General features: G+C 39.5%; 1 protein-coding gene across 1 annotated transcript in view; it reads right to left on the bottom strand.

The window, feature by feature from the left end:
• The window catches only part of COL21A1 (collagen type XXI alpha 1 chain), a 165,843-nt gene that overhangs the window by 75,547 nt on the left and 64,682 nt on the right, over positions 1-25,614 (bottom strand). The window contains exons 4-10 of the mRNA XM_038742664.1: positions 17,929-18,097; positions 17,616-17,832; positions 16,120-16,293; positions 15,634-15,711; positions 12,916-12,924; positions 12,396-12,479; positions 6,604-6,666 (exon numbers count right to left, since the gene is read on the bottom strand). Of these exons, the coding sequence (XP_038598592.1) occupies positions 6,604-6,666; positions 12,396-12,479; positions 12,916-12,924; positions 15,634-15,711; positions 16,120-16,293; positions 17,616-17,832; positions 17,929-18,097 (794 nt within the window). The remainder of the gene's footprint in view (positions 1-6,603; positions 6,667-12,395; positions 12,480-12,915; positions 12,925-15,633; positions 15,712-16,119; positions 16,294-17,615; positions 17,833-17,928; positions 18,098-25,614) is intronic.

Below are 25,614 nucleotides of genomic sequence, written 5' to 3'. Positions count from 1 at the left end.
ACTTCCTGGAAGGGTTTACTTAGATAGTATACTATCATTTTCTCAGGTATTTAGAGTAATTTAGACTTCCATATTTTCCATGGCAGTTTAAGTGGTTTGCACACAGTAAGCACTCAATAAATATAATTGATTGAATGAATGAATGCACGAAGTACAATCTTGTGCGATGGACCTACTAGACCAATATCACTACAAACACATTTGCGTGTAAAGATATAATTTTATTGAGAACACCTGTAAAAAAGAAGCAGCATGGCCTAGAGGGAAGAGTGTGGGCCTGGGAGTCAAAGGACCTGGGTTCTAATTCCAGCTCTGCCACTTGTCTGCTGTGTGACCTAGGGCTAGTCATTTAACTTCTCTGTGCCTTAGTTCCCCCTGGACTGTAAGCTCTTTGTGGACAAGGAATGAGTCTGCTGTTATATTGTGCTGTTCCAGGCACTTAGTACAGTGCTCTGCACACACTCAGTGCTCTATAAATATGAATGAATGAAAGCAAAATAGGAATTCAATACCCATTCTGCCTCCTACTTAGAATATGAACCTGATTATCTTGCATCTACCCTAGTGCTTAGTACAGTGCTTGGCAAATACTAAGTGCTTAACAAATACCATCATTATTATTTTCACAGAAAATCACTACAAGAGTGCTTACTCAGCAGCATATCACCTAATGGAAACTGGCAGTTAACCAGGTTGCAATTCAATGTCCTGACCTTTGGTTCTGACCCTCAGTACAACCACCAATTTTAAAAGCGCTTACTTCCTGCCTACTTACCTACCACAAGCTCATGCTTCAATTCCTACACAGGAAGTGGAAGGAGGGAGCCAAGCGGAGGTCAAAAGTCAATCATACTGGGTTCCTCAGGGACAGAATGGGAGAGTTAATCCGTTTAAAAGGGACATGCCTTCTCAAATAATAAAAAGCATCTCTATCATGACTGCAGTATCTCTCTAGGACCAGAGTGCAATTGATGGCACCAACAAAACTTATCCTTCTGCCATTAAAAAGACCGAATGAAAGTCAGCAGGATAAGCCCAATCCCATTTTTGTCTTTCCATTCTTGGCTTTGGTAAATCAAATGATTCATTGATATGGTCTATGAATCTTATTACCTGGTCTCAGAAGCATCCTGTAGTTTAAAGTAAAATAGGTTATAGTTTAAAGTAAAATAGGTTATTTTCTTCACTGTTTTGAACTGACTCTAACTAAAAGAATAAAGCTTATCACACTTGGGTCTTCTGACGATAGAAACTGTTTAGCTGATAAAAAATTGCACGAAAAATTTAGCGGAGTTGAAAAAGTGCTTTGGTTTTGGCTGTGGACATTTTCTTAGAGGAAATTAGTAGTGCTTTAAGAAAAATTTGTTTTGTATTCATTGCTAGAGCTTGTTTGTACTAGTTATAATTGAAAAAGGTTCAAGTAGTTTGAGGAGAATCTTGAAAAAACAAATCCAAACAAAGCAGAGTTCCCTTAAATTATTTTTATACAAGTTTCCCCTGTCCAGATGGCTTTGAAAGCACGATCAAGGGTTCCACCCGTACCTTCCCACTCACTCTGTTGGCCCTGGATTTCTGCTAATGATCCCCAGCTGTCTGGCTCATTATTCTTTCCCCTCGCTTCTGGCCACCCATCCTTCCATCTCTTGAGCTCAAAAAAAAAGAAAGAGTAAACTTCAATAAATTGAAGAGATCCACTCCTGGATGGCCAAGTTAATATACAGTGGAGTTCTACCCCTCCTTTTGGTTTTGGGTGATATGAAGAGCTGTCAAGCAATAATTGTAATGTAAACTGCATCCATTTGAAGTGTTTAGGAACATTCAGGTATCTTATACTTGCTCTCTAGGTTTCACTGCCCCCATCCTTCCAATACAAAATAAGGCCCAAGTAATCACCCCCTCTCAACCTGATGATTCCAAGTTTGCAAATCACTGTTTGCCCTCTTCTCATGCAACAAAAAAGCATAGAATTTTTCTTGCCAGCAAAATGCAAATCATTTGGAGAGCCCTGAGGATCACTGTACATCCAATCAGAAGCATAGCAGACTGCATGATACACACTGTTAATTCTCCTGGGGTTCTTGCCTAAGCCTTGAGCCAGCTGGGTTCCTATGGGTTCCATGGATTGTGAGTATTTCTGGGACTCGCTTTATCCAGGAGCTCTTGGAATGCCTCTAGACCTAGTTAGGACTTGACGTTCCCTCATAGAAAACAATACCATCCTCCTGTCTCACATGCCCACAACCTCGGTGTTATCTTCAATACATCCCTCTCATTCAACCCACATATTCGATCTGTTACCAAATCCTCTTGGTTTTACCTTAACATCTCTAGAATTCACACTTTCTCTCCAGCCAAACTACCACAATGACCCAAGCATTTATCGTATCCCACCTTGACTACTGTATCAGTCTCACTGACCTCCCTGCTCCTGCCTAGCCGCTCTCCAGTCCAATATTTCACACTGCTGCCTAAATCATTATTCTAAAAATGGTTTAGTCCACATCTACCCACTCCTCAAAAACCTGCAATGGTTGCTCATCCACCACCACAAACAGAAGCTCCTTACTCTTGGCATTAAAGCATTCAATAAGCTCTCCCCATTCTACCTCACTTATCTATGATCCAATTCATATTCTCTGTTTCTCTAACACCAACCTATTCTCTATGCGTCGTTTCAACTATTCCATCTTCAACCCTTTGCCCACATCTTTCGTCTGTCCTGAAACTCCCTCTCAACTGCTAACAGACGAACACTCTCCCCACCTTCAAAGCAGTCTTTAAATCCCATCTCCTCCTTCCCTAAGCTCCCTGTCCCTTGAGTCATTTATGCATTCATATTTGTACCCCTTAAGTAATTGATATTTATCCCATTCTCAACCCCACAGCACTTATGTACATATCCTTCACTTCGCCATTTCCCCTAAACTGTAGACTTGCCTCTAAACTGTAAGCTCCTTGTAAGCAGGGAATATATCATCATCTCTACTGTACTGCATTTTTCAAAGTGTTTAGTACAGTAAGCTGCACACAGTAAGTGCTCATTACATACCATTGATTGATATATTGAGGGAACCCAGACATGAATTAGTTGCTCATAAAGTCTCTGGGACTTCAAAGCAGTGATTAGAAGCAGAACAGAATGAGGGCAATCTGGTTTTAATGATGAACACATTTCACTCTGAGTTGTTCAGTACTTCTTGTGAGGGCTCTAGAATTTTCTGGACCTCCAGAGAACTCTCTGGATCAGATAGAGACTGGGACTGGAATAAACCTCTTAGGAAGGAGCGGGTTCACTAGGCCTGCCTGGAGCGTACCCAAGAACAGCCCCGGGGCAGCAGACTGGCCCCACAACCTTGCAAATTAACACACATGCTGCCGCGTGCATGGCATGCTAAGTGAATGATACACACAAGACCTAACTAGCTGAAATCAACAAAGATATGAAAGTTTAAAACCTCAGTTTTTCTCTCTCAGTTGCTCCCAAGTTTGATTAGCCTTTTGTTTCCTGAGCACAAGAATTTAACATTCTAGAGGATACAATCATAACTCCTCATTAGTGACTTCAATGGGAAGTTGTGAGATTGACCTTTATTCTATTAATTGAAGTTTCATTATGGGGTCATAGCAGCTTTTATTTCTAAAAGAACCTCCCTAAAGTAAAATTAAATTTATGTTCTGTAGTTGATTTTATTTCACATATGGTATCTTTGGAAGACAGTCAGTTTACTATATACATTTTCATGGATTTAAATATATCAGAACCCCTACTAGAGGACAAAATCAACCTAAAACTGTCACAAAAGTAACCACCTAAAGGCCCTTTCACTACAAATACATTTTCCTGGTGTGGTGACACAGGCTGTATCTTCACAGAATGCTGATCCATATTGCTGGGTGTCAACTTCAACACAAACTATCTCTCTCAAATGTATTAGGAACTGGTCATGACTACAAATGCTCATGTGCTTTTTACTATTTTTGCAGTGTGGTATTTTAATAGAATACTTCAGCATATGCAGATAGTAATTTAATTGCCAACAATAACTTAAAAAAAATCTGGATTAACCTCAGATCCGGGTAGGATTTCACTGAAATCATCTGGATTGGATAGCTGTCCTATAGAGGAAAAAGACCTCATACTATTTTTGAAGGAAAGTAGCAGCAAACAACCAAAGTATTAGATAATAATCCAGTTGAAGCAGTCTGGGTGTATTCAATTTTCAAATTCACATTACCATCTATCACATAATATATAAAATGGGCACATGTCTCAGATCTCCATTCTGCCAACTGGCTGACAGGAATTTATATTCAGTTGGAGTTACAACAGTACCAGTGGCAGAGACTGGAGCTCAGCGTAAAGCAGTAGCAGCTGATCAAAGGGAAAAGGTAAGAGAGAGACAGATGAGCCTGCCCAAATTTACCACCAATGACCTCGATACAACAGCTATTTATAATCTCCTTTAATATTTCCACATTTTTCATCCTAAGGCTTTCCAGTAGGGTGGAAACCTAGAAATTTCCAATTATGCCAAACAACATCAGAGCACAGGCTAGAGGTATCAGTATGTCAGGATCTCACCCATGACCACTGGCCCTGTGTGCCCCTATGCTTATGTTGTCTTTAACAATCTGCACTGTTCAGAAAATCAGGAGTTCTAGTCCCAGTCCTATCTGTAGCTGTTCAGCTTGGGTGACAATTACACACACAATTACACTACTGGCTCATTGACCCCACTACCCCGGGGGAACATGACTGGCAGGGACAGAAGAGTGACAGTGGCACTAAGCAAGCCTCTAGCACTTAAAATTCCTCTCTGCACTCAGTCTTGAAGTAGACTTCCCTTTTATACTGTGAGCCCACTGTTGGGTAGGGACTGTCTCTATATGTTGCCAACTTGTACTTCCCAAGCGCTTAGTACAGTGCTCTGCACACAGTAAGCAGTCAATAAATACGATTGATTGATTGATTGATTCATAAATTGTTCCAGCTGGAAAATGCCTTCATCTTTTTTTATTTTTCACCCTAAATTTATTGTGGGCAGGAATGTTTCTACCAAATTCATTCATTCACTCAATTGTATTTATTGAATGCTTACTGTGTGCAGAGCACTGTACTAAGATCTTGGGAAGTACAAGTCGGCAACATATAGAGACGGTCCCTACCCAACAACGGGCTCAGTCTAGAAGGGGGAGACAAACAACAAATCAAAACATGTAGACAGGTACCAAAACTGTTATACTCTCCTATCCCAAGCACATGGTATATTGTTCTGCCCACTGTAATTGCTCAGTAAATACCATCGACTGATTGCTAATTTATCTATCTCTACTGATTCTCCCTTTCCACTCCTGCCCCATTCATTCTCAGATTGCTTATCCTACCCTCTCCCTGCCTCAATAAAAGCTCCATCCTTATCCCTACAGTGAACAAATACCCCAATTGTCATTAAATTTGCTAGAATATAGTCACTTTAGTTAGACTGAGAAATCCTTGTTGGTAGAGGATATGTGCCTTGCATTTCTTGTACACCTCTATGCACTTAATCACCCCACAATCTTACCAAGACCTAGAGATACTTGTGGCCCAAATGTCTGAACCTGGGGTGCTTGTACCAGCAGGGTAGGTATAGTTATCCCATAGTCCTATTAGGCCCTGGGATGAGTGACGAGCTCCAAAAAATCTCAGTCAATTGGGTGACCCAAGAGTTCAGGGTCATTTTAAGCATGGGTGGGAAGAAAGAAATCTGACACCTTCCCAACTTTAAAATCTACCCCACCACCTTTCAATGTCCCTACAGCTGAACTTTTGTGCCTGTCTAGAAGTGTTTCCCACATCTGGGCTCATATTCTCTGGGGCTGCTTACAAGTCCCCAAATTCAGACTCAGTTCTGATTCACACAGCCCTGAAGGTGTGTAGAAGCAGCATGGCCCAGTGGATAGAGCATAGGCCTGGAAGTCAGAAGGTCATGGGTTCTAATCCAGGCTCTGCCATTTGTCTGCTGTGTGACCTTGGGCAAGTCACTTAACTTCTCTGGGCCTCAATTCGCACATCTGTAAAATGGGGATTTAAGACTGTGAGCCCTAGGTGGGACAGGGACTGTGTTCACCCCAACTATCTTGTATCTACCCCAGCACTTAGAACAGTGCCTGGCACATAATACACACTTAAACACCATCATTACTATTATTATTATTACTAAGGTGCCCCTGATTCGGCCTGGAGCACTAGGAAGGAAGCAGGTGGTATCTTCCTTCTTAGTTCACATTGTGAGATTATAGCTTACATGATGATGTAAAGACTGAAGGGTTTGGTATCACCTGGAGACTACCTCTAGGACATTCCACTATGCACTAAGCATCTAGTGGATCTGACCATCAATAACATCAACTCTGAAAACAAAAGACAGATAGATAAGATTCATCTCCATGAAAACAGTTCAGCAAATGACAGGGAAATCCCTGAACCAAGTATTTCTATTGTCATTTAGCTCTGAACTTAGAAATGTGTCTAAAATCCACATCATTTTGCAACAGAAAACTCAAGCCAAAATTCTGATTTGCAAATACAATACTGTATATGACTAAGCTTTCAGTACTCACAGGCTTACCATCTGGACCAGGTTGTCCAGGATAGCCATGGTTTCCAGGCTGCCCAGGATCTCCCTGAAAGAAAAAAAGCGGTCTATCAGTTCCATGGAGCATGCCACATGTAGTATTAAGTAGAAGCAAGTCATTGATTGATTGATGTATTGATTTATTTTTGCCCTCATAAATTCAAAGACTTCAAAGAACATCATTGCATAACAAAAAGTGACACAAATTTTTGACCCATTCCATATTTTTCCACATCTGCTGCCTAACCTGGGAACCTCCTCTTCCTCTAAATATGCCAGACCACAACTCTCCCCACATCTCCAAGAGGCCTTCCCAGCTCCCTCTATAAGTCATTCACTCATTCAATCATATTTATTGAGCACTCACAGTGGGCAGACCACTGTACTAAGCCCTTGGAAAGTACACATCGGCAACATAGACAGTCCCTACCCAACAATGGGTTCACAGTCTATATGGGGGAGACAGACAACAAAACAAAACAAGTATACAGGTGTCAACACCATCAGAATAGAATTATAGCTATAGACACATCATTAATAAAATAGAGTAATAAATACGTACAAAGAGTAATAAATATGTACAAATATACACAGATGTGGTGGGGAGGGGAGGAGGAGGACAGGAAAAAGGTGGGGGGCTCAGTCAGGGAAGGCCTGCTGGAGGAGGTGAGCTCAGTAAAAATATGAAGCGCTTCACAAATTTGCATGTCATGATCTATTATATATATATATACAAATATATATATATGCAAATCTATATATATATAAATATATATATATACAAATATATATATACAAATATATATACATACACCCCCCTTCTAGACTGTGAGCCCATTGTTGGGTAGGGACTGTCTCTAAATGTTGCTGATTTGTACTTCCCAAGTGCTTAGTACAGTGCTGTGCACACAGTAAGCACTCAATAAATACGATTGATTGATTGAATGAATGAATGAATATATGCATAGATCCAAGTCAACACACTTGGATCTGTGACCTTTAATATTAATAATCACCTACCCTCAGCCCTTTAAATTTAAATTATGTGTTATAAATTATTTATTTATATTAATATCTGTATCTTCCTCCAGACTGTAAACCCACTGTGGACAGGGAACTCTCCCAAGTGCTTAATACAGTGCTCTGCACCTATAAGTACAATTGATTGTGACAGTAAAATAATAATAATAATAATAATGGCATTTGTTAAGCGCTTACTATGTGCAAAGCACTGTTCTAAGCACTGGGGGGGATGCAAGGTAATCAGGTTGTCCCACGTGGGACTCACAGTCTTAATCCCCATTTTACAGATGAGGTAACTGAGGCCCAGAGAAGTGACTTGCCCAAAGTCACACAGCTGACAAATGGTGGAGCTGGAATTAGAACCCATGACCTCTGGCTCCCAAGCCCGGGCTCTTTCCACTGAGCCACGCTGTGATCGAGGTACTGTATCCAGTTTATAAAGAGCAAAACATTATCATTCACCAAATAAGAAATGAAGAGGCTCTGGATAAAGAACACACTTACACACAAACACACAGACACACACACACAAAAAAAAAACCTTCCCATTTTGCTTTAATTCTTTAAATACCACCTATTTCCAGGAACCTTTAATGATATCTTGTCTTGAGATTCCTTGATGAAATCAACTGAAGCTCACTATTTAGCCTATCAGTCTACACACAGTGTTTGAAACAATCATGACTGAGCCAAGTTCAACAAGACTACACAAGTAATTATATTTGGGGATCATAAATATAATTTGAGAAGAAATCATTCTATCCCTTGGACAAATGTGAAGAGCTTTTCTTGCCATTTCAGAGTACTGGCTATATTTGATTTGCTGTAACAGACTTTTACTGGAAAAAGACCTTCATGAACTATAACAGGAGAAAGAAGAGGGTTTCAGGCTCATCGCAAGGGACCTAAGTGAATGTGAACTGGAAGACAAATCTTAGAGACCCTTTCTACCTCCCTTTTAGGAATAAGCAAAGGGTAATTACATTTGCAAATTCAGCCTCTAGAAAGAATTCCAGTAAAAAATGAAACAATAGCTGTAAACATCTGAGAAACCCGAGGAAGTCCTTATGGTTAGTATGCATTGGTATGGTAATGGTAAAAGAAAGTTGGATTTACATTTTATCTGAGAGGAGGAGACAGAGTAGATTAGCGACTCTAATCTTCAGAATTATAAATTCACAGACAAAGATATCTTAGGGTTCCAATGGCAGTTAGAAAGCCCAGAAAAGAGTAATATTGTCTTTTACTGCTGTGATAATGTCCCTAACATTTATAGACTGTTACAAAGGGAGAATCTGCAAAACGTCTGCAGAAATAATGCTCCCCCCACCATACGCACAAGCAAACACAACCTATCGCTTGCAAAATTTTAGAAAGGCATTCTTTTTTATAAATAATCTTCTATAGAGTCCAGTTTATTATAATAATAATGATGATAGTTTTGTTAAGTGCATACTGTATGTCATGCACTGTACTAAGCATTGGGGTGAATACAAGAAAATAAGGCTCATTCACTCATTCAATTGTGTTTATTAACCGCTTACTGTGCAGAGCACTGTACTAAGTGCTTGGGAAGTACAAGTTGGCAACATATAGAGACGGTCCCTACCCAACAGCGGGCTCACAGTCTAGAAGGGGCAGACAGATGACGAAACAAAACATATTAGCAAAATAAAATAAATAGAATAAATATGTACAAATAAAATAGAGTAATAAATACGTACAAACATATATACATATATACAGGTGCTGTGGGGAGGGGAAGGAGGTAACGCAGGGGGATGGGGGGGAGGAGGGGGAGAGGAAGAAGGGGCTCAGTCTGGGAAGGCCTTCTGGAGAAGGTGAGCTCTCAGTAGGGCTTTGAATGGAGGAAGAGAGCTAGCTTGGCAGATGTGGGGAGGGAGGGCATTCCAGGCCAGGGGGGTGACATGGGCCGGGGGTCGATGGCAGGACAAGAGAGAACGAGGCACAGTGAGGAGATTAGCGGCAGAGGAGTGGAGGGTGTGGGCTGGGCTGTAGAAGGAGAGACAGGAGGTGAGGTAGGAGGGATCAAGGTGATGGAGAGCCTTGAAGCTGATGGTGAGGAGTTTTTGCCTGATGCGTAGGTTGATTGGTAGCCACTGGGGATTTTGGAGGAGGGGTGTAACATGCCCAGAGCATTTCTGCACAAAGATGATCCAGGCAACGGCATGAAGTATGGATTGAAGTGGGGAGAAACAGGAGGATGCGAGATCAGAGAGGAGGCTGCTGCAGTAATCCAGTCAGGATAAGATGAGAGATTGAACGAGCAGGGTAGCGGTTTGGATGGAGAGGAAAGGGCGGATCTTGGCAATGTTGCGGAGGTGAGACCGGCAGGTTTTGGTGACGGATTGGATGTGAGGGGTGAACGAGAGAGCGGAGTCGAGGATGACACCAAGGTTGCGGGCTTGTGAGACAGGAAGGATGGTAGTGCCGTCAACAGTGATGGGGAAGTCAGGGAGAGGACAGGGTTTGGGAGGGAAGATAAGGAGTTCAGTCTTGGACATGTTGAGTTTTAGGTGGTGGGCAGACATCCAGATGGAGATGTCCTGAAGGCAGGAGGAGATGCAAACCTGGAGGGAGGGAGAGAGAGCAGGGGCAGAGACACAGGGTTGGACACAGTCCCTGTAGCACTTGGGGCTCACAGTCTCAATGCCCATTTTGCAGATGAGGTAACAGACCCAGAGAAGTGACTTGCCCAATGCCACAGAGCAAACAAGTGGCCAAAAAGGTCAACCCATGACCTTCTGATTCCCAGGCCCATGCTCTGTCCACTATACCATGCTGCTTCCATTGTCCCGAGAAATTGTGCAAACCCATTTCACTTTTGGGCACATAGCCATTCAAGGAACGTCTATTTATAAAGCCCAAAGGGATTTCTATTGATTCGATTAAAAAGGTCAGCCAATATCTGAGGAGATAATTAACTTTATGAATGAGTGCACTTTATTATGTGGAGACAATAACTACTTTGTTAATTATATCCGGTCATGAACCAATTGTTTAAAATAATTTTTAGATGAATAACTCCTTTTTTTTTAATCCCAGCTCCTCTTGGGCGGGAATCATGTCTACCAATTCTATTATCATGTACTATGAAGCACTGAATTCAGTGCTCTGCACAGATTAAGTGCAAAAAAATACCACTGACTTAAATCCAAGGTCAATGGAGTAGCTTTATGCACTAACTTGGGGATTTGATATAATATAATGCTATGGCACCCAAAAGAGGGCCACTTGGTGTACTTATTTGAGGTAATTTATAAGTAATTACTCTAGAAGCAGCATAGCCTAGTGGATAGAGCCTAGGCCAGTAAGTCAGGGGGCCTGGGTTCTAATTCTGGTTCTGCCACTTGACTGTTGTGTGCCCCTGAGAAGTCACTTAAATTCTCTGTGCCTCAATTACCTCACCTGTGAAATGGGGATTATGACCGTGAGCCCAGGAGGGACGTGGATTGTGCTCAACCTGATTAGCTTGTACCTACACCAGCACTTAGTTCAGTGCCTGGACACAATAAGCATTTAATAAATATATTACCAATTTGTACTTCCCAAGCACTTAGTACAGTGCTCTGCACACAGTAAGCACTCAATAAATATGACTGAATGAATGAATGAAAAACCATTCAAATATTACATTAATTTACCAAATTCTACAGTGTTACCATTAATTCCTATGAAGAATGAATAGGATAAAGCAATGCCAAACAGAATTTTGAAAGCCAATAAACTTCAATTTAAGCAAACCCACCTTCAGTCAACATCTTCACATAGTAAAAACAAAATACTACCAGTACTACTCTGCATGCTTGAATTCATTTTACCAGCTAAGAATGTTACATAAGTTTATTTTCTAAGCCAATCAAAAGCTAAACTCAAAGTCAAATGCTACTGTAATCACAACTTCAGCTGGAATTCCTCTGCAGCACTCTTAAATATTGAATGAATAGGTGTTAGCCACATTCGGGTAATTTGTAACATATTATTATATTCTGAATCCTAATGAAAGCCAAGGAATGTTGTACTCTAATAAGATCATCATGAATTATATCATGGTAAGTAACTATGTGGGGTACCCGCAAAAGCTTTAGAAAAGTCCAAATGATTTATTTAAATAACTACTAGATAGATTCCAATTATGGTGAGGATGAAATGACCCATCAGAAGAAAGAACTAAATTCAAATAGTTAATACACCTTAATTCATACAGAATTTAGCATTATGAACAAATTAACAGTAAAATTATTTAGCATGCTTCTTGTGTTGCATTTTTTCTTACAAATATGTTGCTAGCCAAATATTGCTTTTCCTTTACCATGCCTAAATATATTCGGTCCCCTCATATGGGATAAGGGACAGTGTCCAATGAGATTATTTTGTAGTTACCTCAGCATTTAGATCAGTGTTAAGCACAATGTTCAATTAATGTTATAAAAGTGAAAAGGTGTCTTTTCACTGCTTTGGCTCAAACATTGTTAGGGAATTGGAGACCATTCACTCGGTAAGAAAGCCTGTTTGGATAGAGATTACCATGCTGTGGGCAGAAATGACTTTGTGTATGTTCACAGTATCAGGAGGGGAAAATAAAATGGAGTGTCTACACATACACTACATCCTAGTAATAAGAGAACTGGATATTTACTACCAAAATTAGGTCAAAATGTGTAAAACAGACATGCAGGTGAATAAAAAAAAATCAAGCCAGTTATTGTTAAAGTTGATTCCACAGATACTTACTTTTGGGCCTTGTAGTCCTGGTTTGCCTGGTGGACATACACAAGGCAATGGAGTAGAACCGACATCACTGGGGCCATTGCGGCACTGTGAAAACCAACCAATACAAGTGCACATCAAACCAGGAGAGCCCAGTCAATTATGGCCACAGCCTTTGCATTGTTCTGCCGTGATTACTCGGCCATTAAAACACATTCAATGACTAAAATCAAGTTACATAACTAAAATTTGAAAAAGAAATGTCAAGGCTATGTCAAGAATTTAGCCAATTTAGTACAAAATTATTGCTAATAATAATTAATCCACACAAGATTATTCACTATATCATAGAACAGGAATCTGTGATTCCTGGCTTTTGTACAAGGACTCTGAACCAATTATGTTATATTTTCCCAAGCACTTGACACACAATAAGTGCTGTGTTAAAACCTGTTCTACTTACAGTTAATGGAAGGGCATTTATAATGAAAGTTTAAATACTACCTTCAGTTGAGTGTGGGTAAAAATCTTCATTCAAGCCTACCTCTCCATTCTGAAAGAAAAACAAATTTACATATTTATGTTGGGGAGGAATCTATTGAATGAAATTTAAATCTAATTGCATCTGCCTAATTTAATTCAAAGTACTTTAGTTCTCTAAATTTCCAAAAAATGCTAGAAGAGACAATGGTGGATGCACTTTCATTAAATCAACTTAGGACATTCAGGAAATTGATTTTGCGACAGTCTCAAAACAATTAGGCAAAATACGTAAGAAGAATAATGAAAATAGGAAGGATGACAAGAAAAGAAAGGTAACCAAAATGTCTGATCTCCTTCACTTTCTTTTCAAAGAACCATTGTACAGTATAATATCCTGATTCATTATATAAGTTTCTTTTGTCAATCTTAAGATTGGTAGTGATTACAATTGTTTAGAAAAAAAAAGTTACTTGGTAATGCCCAAGGCTTAACAAATGCCATTTTAAAAAATTAAGAAAAGGATAAGGGGGTGTCTTAACTTGGATCATCCACTGCACTTCAGGAGGGCAATGTGATTTTACTCCTATTCTTTAGGTTTATACTGTATCCTTTTAATATTTTGGCAAAATCCAGTCTTCCTTGATTTGGGTTATGGTACCATGCTGAGAAGCAGCATGGTGTGGTGGATAGAGCACGGGCCTAGGAATCAGAAGGTCATGGGTTCTAAACCCAGCTCTGCCATGTGTCTGCTGTGTGACCTGGGGTAAATCACTTCACTTCTCTGTGCTTCAGTTACCTCATCTGTAAAATGGGAATTGAGACTGAGTCCCATGTGGGACAGGGACTGTGTCCAACCCAATTTGCTTGTATTCACCCCAGCACTTAGTACTGTACTTGACACACAGTAAGAGCTTAACATATACTATCATTATTATTACCATCACCAACCAGGATGGCATGGAAATAGGCCTTTTCCACTGCAGTCTCTCCTACTTCAGGAGAGACAAGCAACTTTTGTATACATAAACCTCAAAAAAAAAAAAAAGGTTTAATCATGTGTAACCTATTTCCCAAGCTGAAAACAATTACAGCTGTAAAGTATACGTTCCACTCCCTCATGCCAACATTGTAGTTTTGATAAAGTGAGGATAAAAACAAAAGCTATAAAGAGTGACAAATCAGTCTCCATCAAAATGATAAACCTAACCAAATTGTGCATCTAGCACATGTAAGGAGAATTTAGTGTATTCCAGAAAGACTTCCAAGAACAATTTCATTCATATTTTGGCAGAAAAAAACAACAACTCAAAACTGTTGAGTGGAGGTTAGTTAAATTTAGAAAATAAGGCATTCTATCTGAGAACAGAAGAAAATATGATCAACTCATTTTTACCACACCTTGTGGCTAGTGTCATTTCAGTTCTTGACTCAAGAACAAACTTCACTGGCTTTCAACTCTTATCCCCATTCCCCTGGCCCTACCTCCTTCCCCTCCCCACGGCACATGTATATATGTTTGTACAGATTTATTACTCTATTTTACTTGTACATATTTACTATTCTATTTATTTTGTTAATGATGTGCATCTAGCTTTATTTCTATTTGTTCTGACAACTTGACACCTGTCCACATGTTTTGTTGTCTGTCTCCCCCTTCTTGACTGTGAGCCTGTTGTTGGGTAGGGATCGTCTCTATATGTTGCCAACATGTACTTCAAGTGCTTAGTACAGTGTACTGCACACAGTAAGTGCTCAATAAATATAATTGAATGAATATACAACTTTGATGTACCCACCACAAAAAATTTGACTAGTTTTTTTAAACTAGAAATTGTAAAAATTACATTTTAGTTGAACAAATCTTCACTGCATTGTCTACTACATCCTCCTCTGATTACATTTCAATAAATCTCAGTGATTTTAAGCACAACCACATCATGGTCTTCACAGAGTTATTTACCTGATAGACAAAATCACCTAGGATATCTAAATTCTGTGGTTAGGGATTATTGACTTGTCTTTGCTTGGTTCATTCCCCCTACTCCATCCACTTCCTAACATTTGTCACTTAGCCCATGCAACACACAGATGAGCTGTCAGAGTAGCCACTAGCAACACTCGAAAATAGTGGACATGATTAAGTCACATGCACCTAGCACAGCACAAATAGCTCACATGCAACATTGGGTGGAAGTACACCAAATTCACACAAATCTAAAGCATCTCTCTGTTGGGGCACTCCTTGTCTCCAAATTTTCTCCAGAACCACTGTGTTCCCTTCCCAATCTGTGGCAACTCAGGCACTGCTTCCAAGCTAAGAGACCTGGTGGCTAGAAGCTGGGAGCAGAAAATAAAAATACTGGATACAACAGCTCCTGGTGAATATATATGTGATCCTCCTGTTCAGGATATCTGATGGCATTTCCAGCCCAGAATATCCAATCTTGATTTGCCCATTGAGATTATATGAAGTGAGTCTACATTCCTAGACTCAAACATACACTTGTCTTGTTGATAGACTGAAAATTTTTCAGTAAGTTAAAAGGCATTAGATAAAATTAAAGTTCTACATCCCTTGCCAAAGTACAACAAGATCATCATATTAGTTGAAATCCATTTAATTATGGCGCAGTTTTTAAAGCATGCAGTAATTTTCTTCACTCTAGCTCAGAAAAAAGTTAAAACCAAAAACATTTGACCTCTGTTCACTACTTTCTGGCTTCAGATTATTGTCTGAAAAATCTCAAAAAATGCTCAAAAATAGGCCCATCATACTCACAAATCCAGGAATTTCACAAGCTGTTTCTCGGTTGTTCTGTTCTGGATCACAATAGATTCTCAATTTTTGGACATCAAACTATAATAAAGAATATAGTACATTTAGTTCTGCCATAATGTTTATTTTTATAACATGTTTTGGCTAGAATGCTAGACAACTATCACCCTAAACAATGAGCCTTTTTAAATAACTTAAATAAGTGACTTTTTGATGAAACTGAGTAAGCTTTAAATAATAATATAACTTGATTTGAATAGCACTGCCATAAAAACACAAACTCAGTTGATTTTACTGAGAACTACTGTCAAATAAAGTGAAAATTGCACATGTTCATTTCTGTGAATCAAGGCAAGGGTATTTACTTGACATTCTTGTAACAAAAACAGTTTTACAAAAAAAACTGTTGGATATATCAAATTTAACTCTTCTGCAGAAACAAATGCAAGTAAAATATGTAAACAAGGTAGTGGAATATCATGGACTTACCTGGACGGTTTCCTCTTTCCCAGAGTACTTTCCTATTTGTGTTTGCCCACTGATGTATATACCCAAAACTGGATGGAGTAACTTGCTTTCAATTGGTTGATCATCAAGGTACAAAGTTACATCCTCTTCTGTAACTAACAGACGAATTTGATGCCAGCCTCCATCAAAAAGTGTCTACAATAATAAAAATGTTTTTGAAATAAGCTGTTCATCATGCCCAAAGAATACGATTGAAATACATGTTTATATCAATTCTACGAAATGGAGTTTCTAAAGGGAATTGGTACTTCCTTAGATAATTTAGCAAGTATAACAGTGGAAGTACAAGTTTGAATGTTGGTTAATTGTCAAAAATTCCAGTACACATGTCAGGAGTTCCTTTCCAATCAACACCCTTTCAGCCAAGGTTTGTGGAATGATCTACTGTGAGAAGCCAGAGGGAGAAGTGGCAAGAGGACCAGTGAATGACCAGCAGTTCCAGACTCCCCAGTCCAGTGTGCACAGCCATCTTCCTACCCAAGCTCCTTTGGGAGGGCTCTCTCCAGCCATTATTCTCTCCTTCCTTTCTCCCCTCTCATTAATCCCAAACAGTTACCCCTGTGTCCACCAAATCTCCTGCCCTGGAGGTCCCCAGTTCCCCATCTTGCCCTGACAAGTCACCATATTCCACCATCTGATGGGGTCATAAGACTAACTTCTTTGAATGCTAAGTCCAGAAAAGAAGTACCCAAGTTCTGACCTTAGGTCTTTCTTTGATTTTACCACTCAACTTCAGTTTTAAACTATTTTCTCTACATCTCATTCTAAATGTTCTGCTAATCCCAAAATGCAGGTCATTTGGAAATGGACTATATGTATAATTCACTTGCTATGGATTTGAAATTCAGGTTTCTCTGTGGCAAGAAGATCTGAAGTATAAGGTTTTAACCAATGACATAAATATGCTCTAGTGACAACTTCTGAGCACTGCCAAGGATATAGCCATCCTGTAACATCCTATAACATCATTAATAATATCATTAACAGTATTTACCAAGCACCTACTGTGCACTTAAGGGACAAGGAAAAGTAAGATGACACACTTCCTGACAGGTAATGATGGCATATTATAAGACCAGGCAAGAAAAGAGACCACCGTGTTCAGTGATTCAAAGTTCTGGGGCCCAGTAAGATCTGTTTTTTTCTTGTCATCTGTCCACTTCAGCTCCTATGTGTGATTTTGAGGATAAGTGGAGGCGCTGTGTGTGTGGGAGGGGGAGGGGAAACAAGAGAAGGGAAAGGGAGGTCATAACGGATTAATCCTTGGGAGTGCAGGGTTAGTTTCTAAAAAAGGTTGAAAGCTCACAATATGAAACATCAATACAACAAATATTTAAGATATTCTCAAATGGCATGCTCCAAAGGACATAAATCAACTCTACCCAATAAAAGTGAAGAACCTCACAATAAATTATCTTTCCATAAATATTCCAGAAGAACAGGAAGATTGTCTTTACCTTAACCCTTGGATCATTAAAGGTGACCACCTGTGTTCCATTTATTTTGCTGGTAGTAGTGAACAATAAGGTTTTATCTTCTCCATTTATGGTAACTGCTATCTGTGGTCTCCCATGAATAGTTAAAATTCTCCACAAATCCCACCTTTTCTTGACCTTAAACCTCTGAGTGGAGACAAATACATATGATGGAGGGAGACCTTCAGGAAAAACATTGCTAGAAAAAGAACCACACATAATGTTAGATTCACAAATATCAAAATACAGACACCTAAATACGAAAGGGAAAATTCAAAATGCACACATTTCATACCTTGTAGATTCTGATAAATCAAACTCCGATGTTACTTCATAAGCTTTTGTCTTAGTTGGTGAAACCTGGATTTGTTTTTTAACCTTTTTCCTCACACCTAATCCTAAAAGAATATCAAATCCCTTTTCATCACGGGCTGCCACTGGGATTCTTGTTGGACATACAGACTCTACAAAGCAATAAAGGACAGTGACAAATTTAGATATTCCACTTGTAAAAGTTTAATACACTTCCAAATGCAATTCTATCATATTTATGAATTTCAGGAAGAAAGTATGGGGATGATGAAGATTTTTGAAACCAAGCCCTCAAAAATGTTAACTTTTTGGAAAAAAGACAAAAAATGCATAAGCTACATTTCAGTGATACCATTTCTGCCAAGTATATTTTACAATCTCTTCTCTTTGATGATCGTAAAAGTATATGGAACTTACAATGTATTCATGTTAATCACCCATGTGAGGTAATTTTCAAGTATATTTATGCTGCAGGTTCTCCAGTAAAATGAGTAATAATCATAATAATGATAACAATCCTGATAATTGTTAAGTGCTTATTGTGTATCAAGGATTTTAATAAGTGCTGGGGTAGGTGCAAGATAATCGGGTCCCATATGGAGCTCAAGTCTAAAAAGGAACAGGAATCCCCATTTTGCAGATGAGGAAACTGAGGTGCAGAGTAGTTAAGTGACTTGCGCAAGGTCACACAGAAAGCAGGTGGCAGAGTACTTAGAATTTAGGTCCTCTGACTCCCACCTGTGCTCTTTCCACTAGGTCACACTGCTTGCCCAGAAAAGACAAAGATTCTCTGAATTTGCACATAGTCAGTACTTAAAGTTGAGAGCAGATTTTAGGAGTTATTCCCCAGCATTTTATATTACTACTGGTTAGACAATAACTAATGTCAAGTGCTTACTGTAGCAAAGTGCATTCAGTAGGTGCTTAATAAATGCCATTACTATTATTGAATGAATGAAAATCTTCCTGAATAATAAATTGGGGAAAAGGGAATACATTGTGATCATGTTCACATTAGTCATAGGAATGTATTATTAATTCAAAAATAAAATGTTTATTAAGGTGTTAGATGTTAATACATGTAGATTAATTCAGACATGATCCCTCCACCTAACTGGAGCTCCCAAGATTTGAACTGCAGGTGAAATGATTCTTCCCAGCATGGTCCAGTCAGGGTTATTTTTGCTGAACCCAAATCCGCAACAAAGGAGTACCCTGTGGTGCTTCACTGATACACTTATATTGCTGACATGAGAATTCCCTTTATGAAGAACTTAGGTGCATTTGTATACACACAGACATACAATAAGCTTTTCAGATGTGAAGTGTACATGAAGATGCAGCTAAAACACCCACTAATTTACACTAGATTCACGTCAAGACTTCCTTGGCAATTGCTTTCCTAAACACTATGGTGCCAGGCCAGTATTTCCATTGTTTTTGGTCTCCTAAAGTTCTGCTATGCAACATGGTTTTAGAATGGAATTACCCTATCTTTGGAACATCAAAGAAAAATGCTTCACCATTGACTTTAAAGCAGTCAATCACCTTGTCCCCCTCCTACCCCACTTAGCTACTCACCTACTAAAACCCAGTCCACACACTTGTTCCTCTAATGCTAAATTTCTAACTGCACCATGATCTTATCTGTCTCACCACCAATCTCTTGCCCACATCCTAACTCTAGCCTGGAATGCCCTTCCTCCTCATATCAGATAATTTCCCTTGCCCCACAAAGCCTTATTGTAGGCATATCTCCTCCAAGAAGCCTTCCCTAAGCCCTCCTCCCCTCTTCCACTTCCTTCTGCATCATCCTGACTTGCTCTCTTTATTCAATCTCCCTCCTATACCCACAGCACATATGTACATATCTGTGGTTTATTTATGTATATTAATGTCTGTCTCCCCCTCTAGACTGTGAGCTCGATGTGGACAGGGAATGTGTCTGATTGTATTGTACTCTCACAAGCGCTTAGTACAGTGCTTTTGCACACAGTAAGCACTCAATAAATATGACTGAATGAATGAATGAACATTCATTCTCCCTTGGCAGCCAGGGTTACCCTACTGCAGCTACATTCTCACAATTTCCCAGAGGACACAGGGACCACTTTCATTCATTTTTATTCTTGTTTTCTTCATGCATCTTTGAATAGGAAGTAGAACTTGGTGAATGCAATAAGCTCTGGATGATGATCTTGGATCATGTTTAGCATTTTCCTCTGCTTCTCCTAAAGGCCTACCGTCAGTCCAAAGGACTGTGATCGCTCTGAAAAATGGCTACTCCAAGAAATGGGGTAAATACAAGTTAATTAGAATGGACACTGTCCCTGTCCCACATGGGGCTTGCAGCCTAAGTAGAAGGGAGACCTGAGGCACTGAGAAGTTAAGTGACTTGCCCAGGATCACACAGCAAGCCACTGGCAGAGCCAGGATTAGAACCCATATCCTCTGACTCCCAGGCATGTGCTCTTTCCACTAGGCCATGCTGCTTCCTTATTTGCATCTTTTCTAATGTATGTGCCTTTCACAAAGTAGTCATCAGTTTACAGTAGTTCCTGGACGACTATCTCAAAGACACTAAGATGACACTCAGCCTGTCAAGTTGGAAGACATCCATGGTTGAACTGAAACATTGTCATACCATGACAAGGAAGGTGGAAGCTGTTCTTCAAACTATACAAAATACACTGAACCAAACCTTCTACATCACCCTCCTTGGCTCTTAAGTAAAGGGAGAAGATTCAGATGGGGCCCCTTTACAACTGAATTAGCCACCTGGTTGAGGAGTTCACTTAGAATACTGGTGAACTCTCTGAGAGGATATAGAAGTTTGCATCTTGTTAAAAAGTCTATGGATACACTACCAGAATGATTGCAGATGGAGCATTCTTGGAAGAGATGTGTCAATAGCATTGCTATGGGTCGAAGACGACAACTTCATAAGACAACATACAGTTACAGCTGTTCAGACTACAGCCATGTCAGGAGCAAGGTTTGAATCTTAATCTTAACTATGCTAGTTCTCTAGCTTGACCCAGCTGGACTGTGACGCTTTCGTTATATACATTAATAAAAACCTGATACTGTTTTCTTCAAGGATTCTAGGACAATTTTAATTATGAAGCATGAAATTCCCAGCAAATATGGCCACATCACCCCCACCACAGTCAGAAGCTAGTTTTCTGTGCTTCAGAAACCCCAATTTCCCACCCAAACCCAGTTGAATTGCCAAGTTTTCACTCTGCACATTTTAAAACAAGAAACCTGACTTGGGGAAGTGTTGAATCAGACCTCTGTGCCAGCCTCATGGTTGCCAATCTTTAAGGCATTTGCCAAATAGCAGGATCGTGATACAAAAAGACACTGTTTCTTCATGGAATCTTTCACTCAGACAAATAAGCTTATTTGTTGCCAGACCCCTGATCTGCTGACCGAGTCGAATGATAGTTGGAAGGTCTACAAATCATGGTCTAAGTATATCTTTCCATGCTTTCCTTTGTCTGCCTTGATTTGAAGTTCATGGCAAATCCAAAGGGGTGCCTGATTAACACTATTCTTCAGCAACCTGTGTAGTTGGGATACAGCAATAAAATGGAGAGCAGTGAGCTACCATGGTAGTTTCTTCAATCAGCTCTCTCGGCTTTCTTCATGAAGATAACTGTAGCATCACGTTAGTTAGTCCAGGCAGATATGCAACAAATTCCCTCTCTGCTTATAGATTTCTGAAGGAAAGCTATCAGATCCAAGTGCTTTGTACTCTTCATGGTTTTGTCTGAGGTATTAACTCTAGAATGTCAGAACTAAGGCCTTGCTTCATCATTTGACTAGTCCTTTTATCGCCTAGGGCTTCACCCTCAATAATCAATCAATCGTATTTATTGAGCGCTTACTGTGTGCAGAACACTGTACTAAGCACTTGGGAAGTACAAGCTGGCAACACATAGAAACAGTCCCTACCGAACAGTGGGCTCACAGTCTAGAAAGCATTTTTGGAAAATTAAAGCATTTCCTCCTTATCACTGTTGAAAATAGAGCCATTTGTTCTCTTCGGCAGTGCTGTGGCAGTATGTTCAGAGCTATGTAATTTTAGGTCTTTCAAGGTAGGAAGAATTCAATATATCATAGCCCAATCTTACTTAAAGTTTAAAAGGATGAATGAAGTGTTTTATCCTTTGATCAAAAAGCCTAATACAATTATTTTGCATTCAGCAGGTGCTAGAGAGTGAAATTAAGGAATTAAGCTGTAGAAATCAAATTTTTGCCATAGGATTTTTAGAAAGTAATTAACTAGAGAGGCCCCATTTCAACGGTCTTTCAGGACTTCAACAGCCAAAAACATGATCTCACTGAACACTGGCAATTTGCTCGCTACATTTAGACCCATGTTGATTTTAATCCAACTGTCTCATCTAGCAAGCATTTTTGCCAGACATGTAGCTGGCAGTCATCTACAATAGTAAGCAGAGAATTGCATAACATTCCTTCCAGCATTAATCAATGGGATATTTGCCTAAGCAAAGAGATCTAGAAACAGGTCGAAACTAGCCTTAAATGAAATTTGCACACACAGATAAGACAATCAAATCAGAATCATGATATCTAATAAACAGAATGGTCATTTACTATTTCACAGAACTTAGGCTTAATTTCTGAGTAAAGTAGCTATAATTAAAAAGAGAAGATCTAATTTCAAAAAAAGTATGCCTTCACAAAAAGCACATCTATCCTACTGTTAATTTTTCTATAACATATGCTTTAATTATATATTTGGGCTATATAACATTTGAAGAATTAGGGGCTGTTCTGTGAAAAGTATGATATAGTGTCAGATATGGTTTTTTGCAAGCTCACAGGATCAGTAGGTGATTATTATGATAATGGCATTTATTAAGCCCTTACTATGTGCAAAGCACTGTTCTAAGCACTGGGGAGGTTACAAGGTGATCAGGTTGTCCCAAGGGGGGCTCACAGTCTTAATCCCCATTTTACTGATGAGGTAACTGAGGCAAAGTGAAGTTAAATGACTTGCCCAAAATCATATAGCTGACAAGCGGCAGAGCCAGGATTTGAAGCCATGACCTCTGACTCAAAAGCCCGTGCTCTTTCCACTAGCCACACTGCTTCTCTGATTATCAATTGATTATCAATCAACTGTCAATTATCTAGTATCAATATCAATTATCAATCAGTTGATTATCATTGATTATCAATGATATTAGAGAGATCTTATTGCATGCAGAGCATGTTACAATGTGCTTGGGAAAGTACAATACAGAGTTGGTAGATGTGATCCCTGCCCACAAGGAGCTTACAGTCCACTGGAGGAGCCAGATACTGAAATAGGTTAGGGATAAGGGAAATACTGGAGCACTAGAACATTTACATTGTACTACAGCATGTATTTCTATGACTGTAAGATTCTTCAGAACCACAACCCTCTGTGTTGCAGAATAACTGCCTAAACATTAAATTTTTTGATGTCATATCTTATAACATCTTATTCTGGAAGGATGAAACGTTAAAGGTTAAGAAAAAAACTTTGGAATCAGAAGGTCAATGTCAGCACCAACACTGATCTTAACAAAATACAGTATTACTGCATTTATTTTGAAATTGAAATCTTAAAGTTAAAAATTTGGACATTGAAGCCAAAGTAATATATCTGCTTATGCTAGTTATGGAACCATCAAAATCTACATACACCATTTTCCGTCTTAGAATGTATATCAATTTGCAAAAGGAAAATGGACAAACATTTACTTCTATCAACACAAGGCATACCAAGCAATTCACATGTGTATGCATGCTAACATTGTAAATGCATCAAATGTATGTCATCTATCGAAAGTACTTATCATACACTCAGACCTTATAGTGTAGCATCTTAGACAACTGAGGAACAAATAGAAAAAGATAATGTTCCTGTCCTCCAGCAATTTCAAATACAGAAGACAAGCAGAGATTAATCAAATGAACAATTGATACAGAAGAAAAAAACAGAAATAACAAGATAAAGAAATAAAAAGCTAAATACATCTAACTGCATAGGAATGTTGACAACGTTGAGACTGTGAAATAAGAGAAGGCATTTTTTTAGCAGAGCTAAGAGAAAGATGGGGAAAGTGGTTTGGTGACTATGAGACAAGGAGAGAAAGCTTACTCCATCTCTTGAAGAAAAGGTTAATTCAGAGCTTTAAGATACAGATTCCCAAAAAGGATAGAAAATTTAAAGACCTATGTATATGTTTGATTTGGGCTAATTAAGCACCAACTTTGTGCCAGACACTGTACTAAGCACTGGGATAGAAAAAGTTAATCCAGATGGACATAGGCCTTGTCCAACATGGGGCTGACAATCTTAATCCCACTTTAAAGATGTGGTAATTGAGGCACATAGAAGTTAAATGATTTAGCCAAGGTCACACAGTTGTGACCTGATGAGTGGCAGAGCTGGGATCAGAAAGGACCCTCTGACTCTCTGGTCCTTGCTCTACCCCCTAGGCCTTGCTGCTGCTTTTTGAAAGAAGTTAATTTTCTGATGTTGTATTTCAGAGTTTTTCCAATTGCAGATTTTTTTTCTTCTTAATTGGATAACAAACCTTTCTGAGATTTAATTTTGGGTTTGGTTAGTCAGAATAGTTTATCCCCAGATTACTTTAGAAGCACAGAGAGCAATTCTCATATGACAAGAGAAAACACGATTGATATTGGCCTGAGCAAGGGCATCCCAAACAAGGGGAAAGGTGCTGATCAACTGAAACAGCTTATTGCTCACATGGAAGCCTGTACAATAAGAATGAGATTGGTTGAGACTTTAAAAGCAGTGATCATGCAGCTTAAAGAATATAAGTCCCTGATGTGGCAATCAAGGAAGAGTGTACAATAATGGCATTAAGTACTTACTATGTGCCAGGCACTATACTAAACACTGGAGTGGATACAAGCAAATTGGGTTGGACATAGTCTCTGTCCCACATGGGGCTTATCATCTCAATCCCCATTTTACAGATGAGGTAACTGAGGCCCAGAGAAGTAAAGTGACTTGCCCCAGGCCACAGAGCATACAAGTGGCAGAGCTGGGATGACCTTCTGACTCCCAGGCCTGTGCTCTCTCCATTATGCCATAATGCTTCAAAAGTACTTACAACAAGTACTTTTGACAGAAGGCAGGTACTGTTGATGAATTTGCAAGAAATTGTACACACTGAGGAGGGCCAAAGACTGACTCTCAGAGATGGGATGCAGACAAAGCTGTTATAGTTGCTGCAAGCGAAGAGCACGAAAGAATAAAGGATGTCTGGCCACTGGAAGGTGAATGAGAGTAGTTTGTTACTAGTTGAAGACAGAAAGTTTCTGGTGGGCTGATTTTGGCCAAAGAAGCCAGCAGAGGCTGGGGTGCGATGACACCCATGCCCATTGCCCTTGCCAGTGGTTTCAGATTTTAACGGCCTCTTCAAAATCCCTGTCCCTACAGTTTCCCCATCTCTTGCCTCTAGTGACTTGGCCACCTCCTTTAAGAAAATTGAAACCATCAGGTGTGATTTCCCTAAAATCTTCCCTGCTCCTATCCAGTTCCTGCCTCCTCCTGCCCCTTCTTCAACTCTCCCATCTTTCCCAGCAGTATCTCAAAAAGAGATCTTCTCCTGCCTTCTCACAAAATCCACCC

This window comes from Tachyglossus aculeatus, chromosome 1 (genome assembly GCF_015852505.1).
Source record: "Tachyglossus aculeatus isolate mTacAcu1 chromosome 1, mTacAcu1.pri, whole genome shotgun sequence".
In the NCBI taxonomy this organism is placed as follows: Eukaryota; Metazoa; Chordata; class Mammalia; order Monotremata; family Tachyglossidae; genus Tachyglossus; species Tachyglossus aculeatus.
Note: the sequence above shows the minus strand (reverse complement) of the source record. Positions and strands in the feature narration are given on the sequence as shown.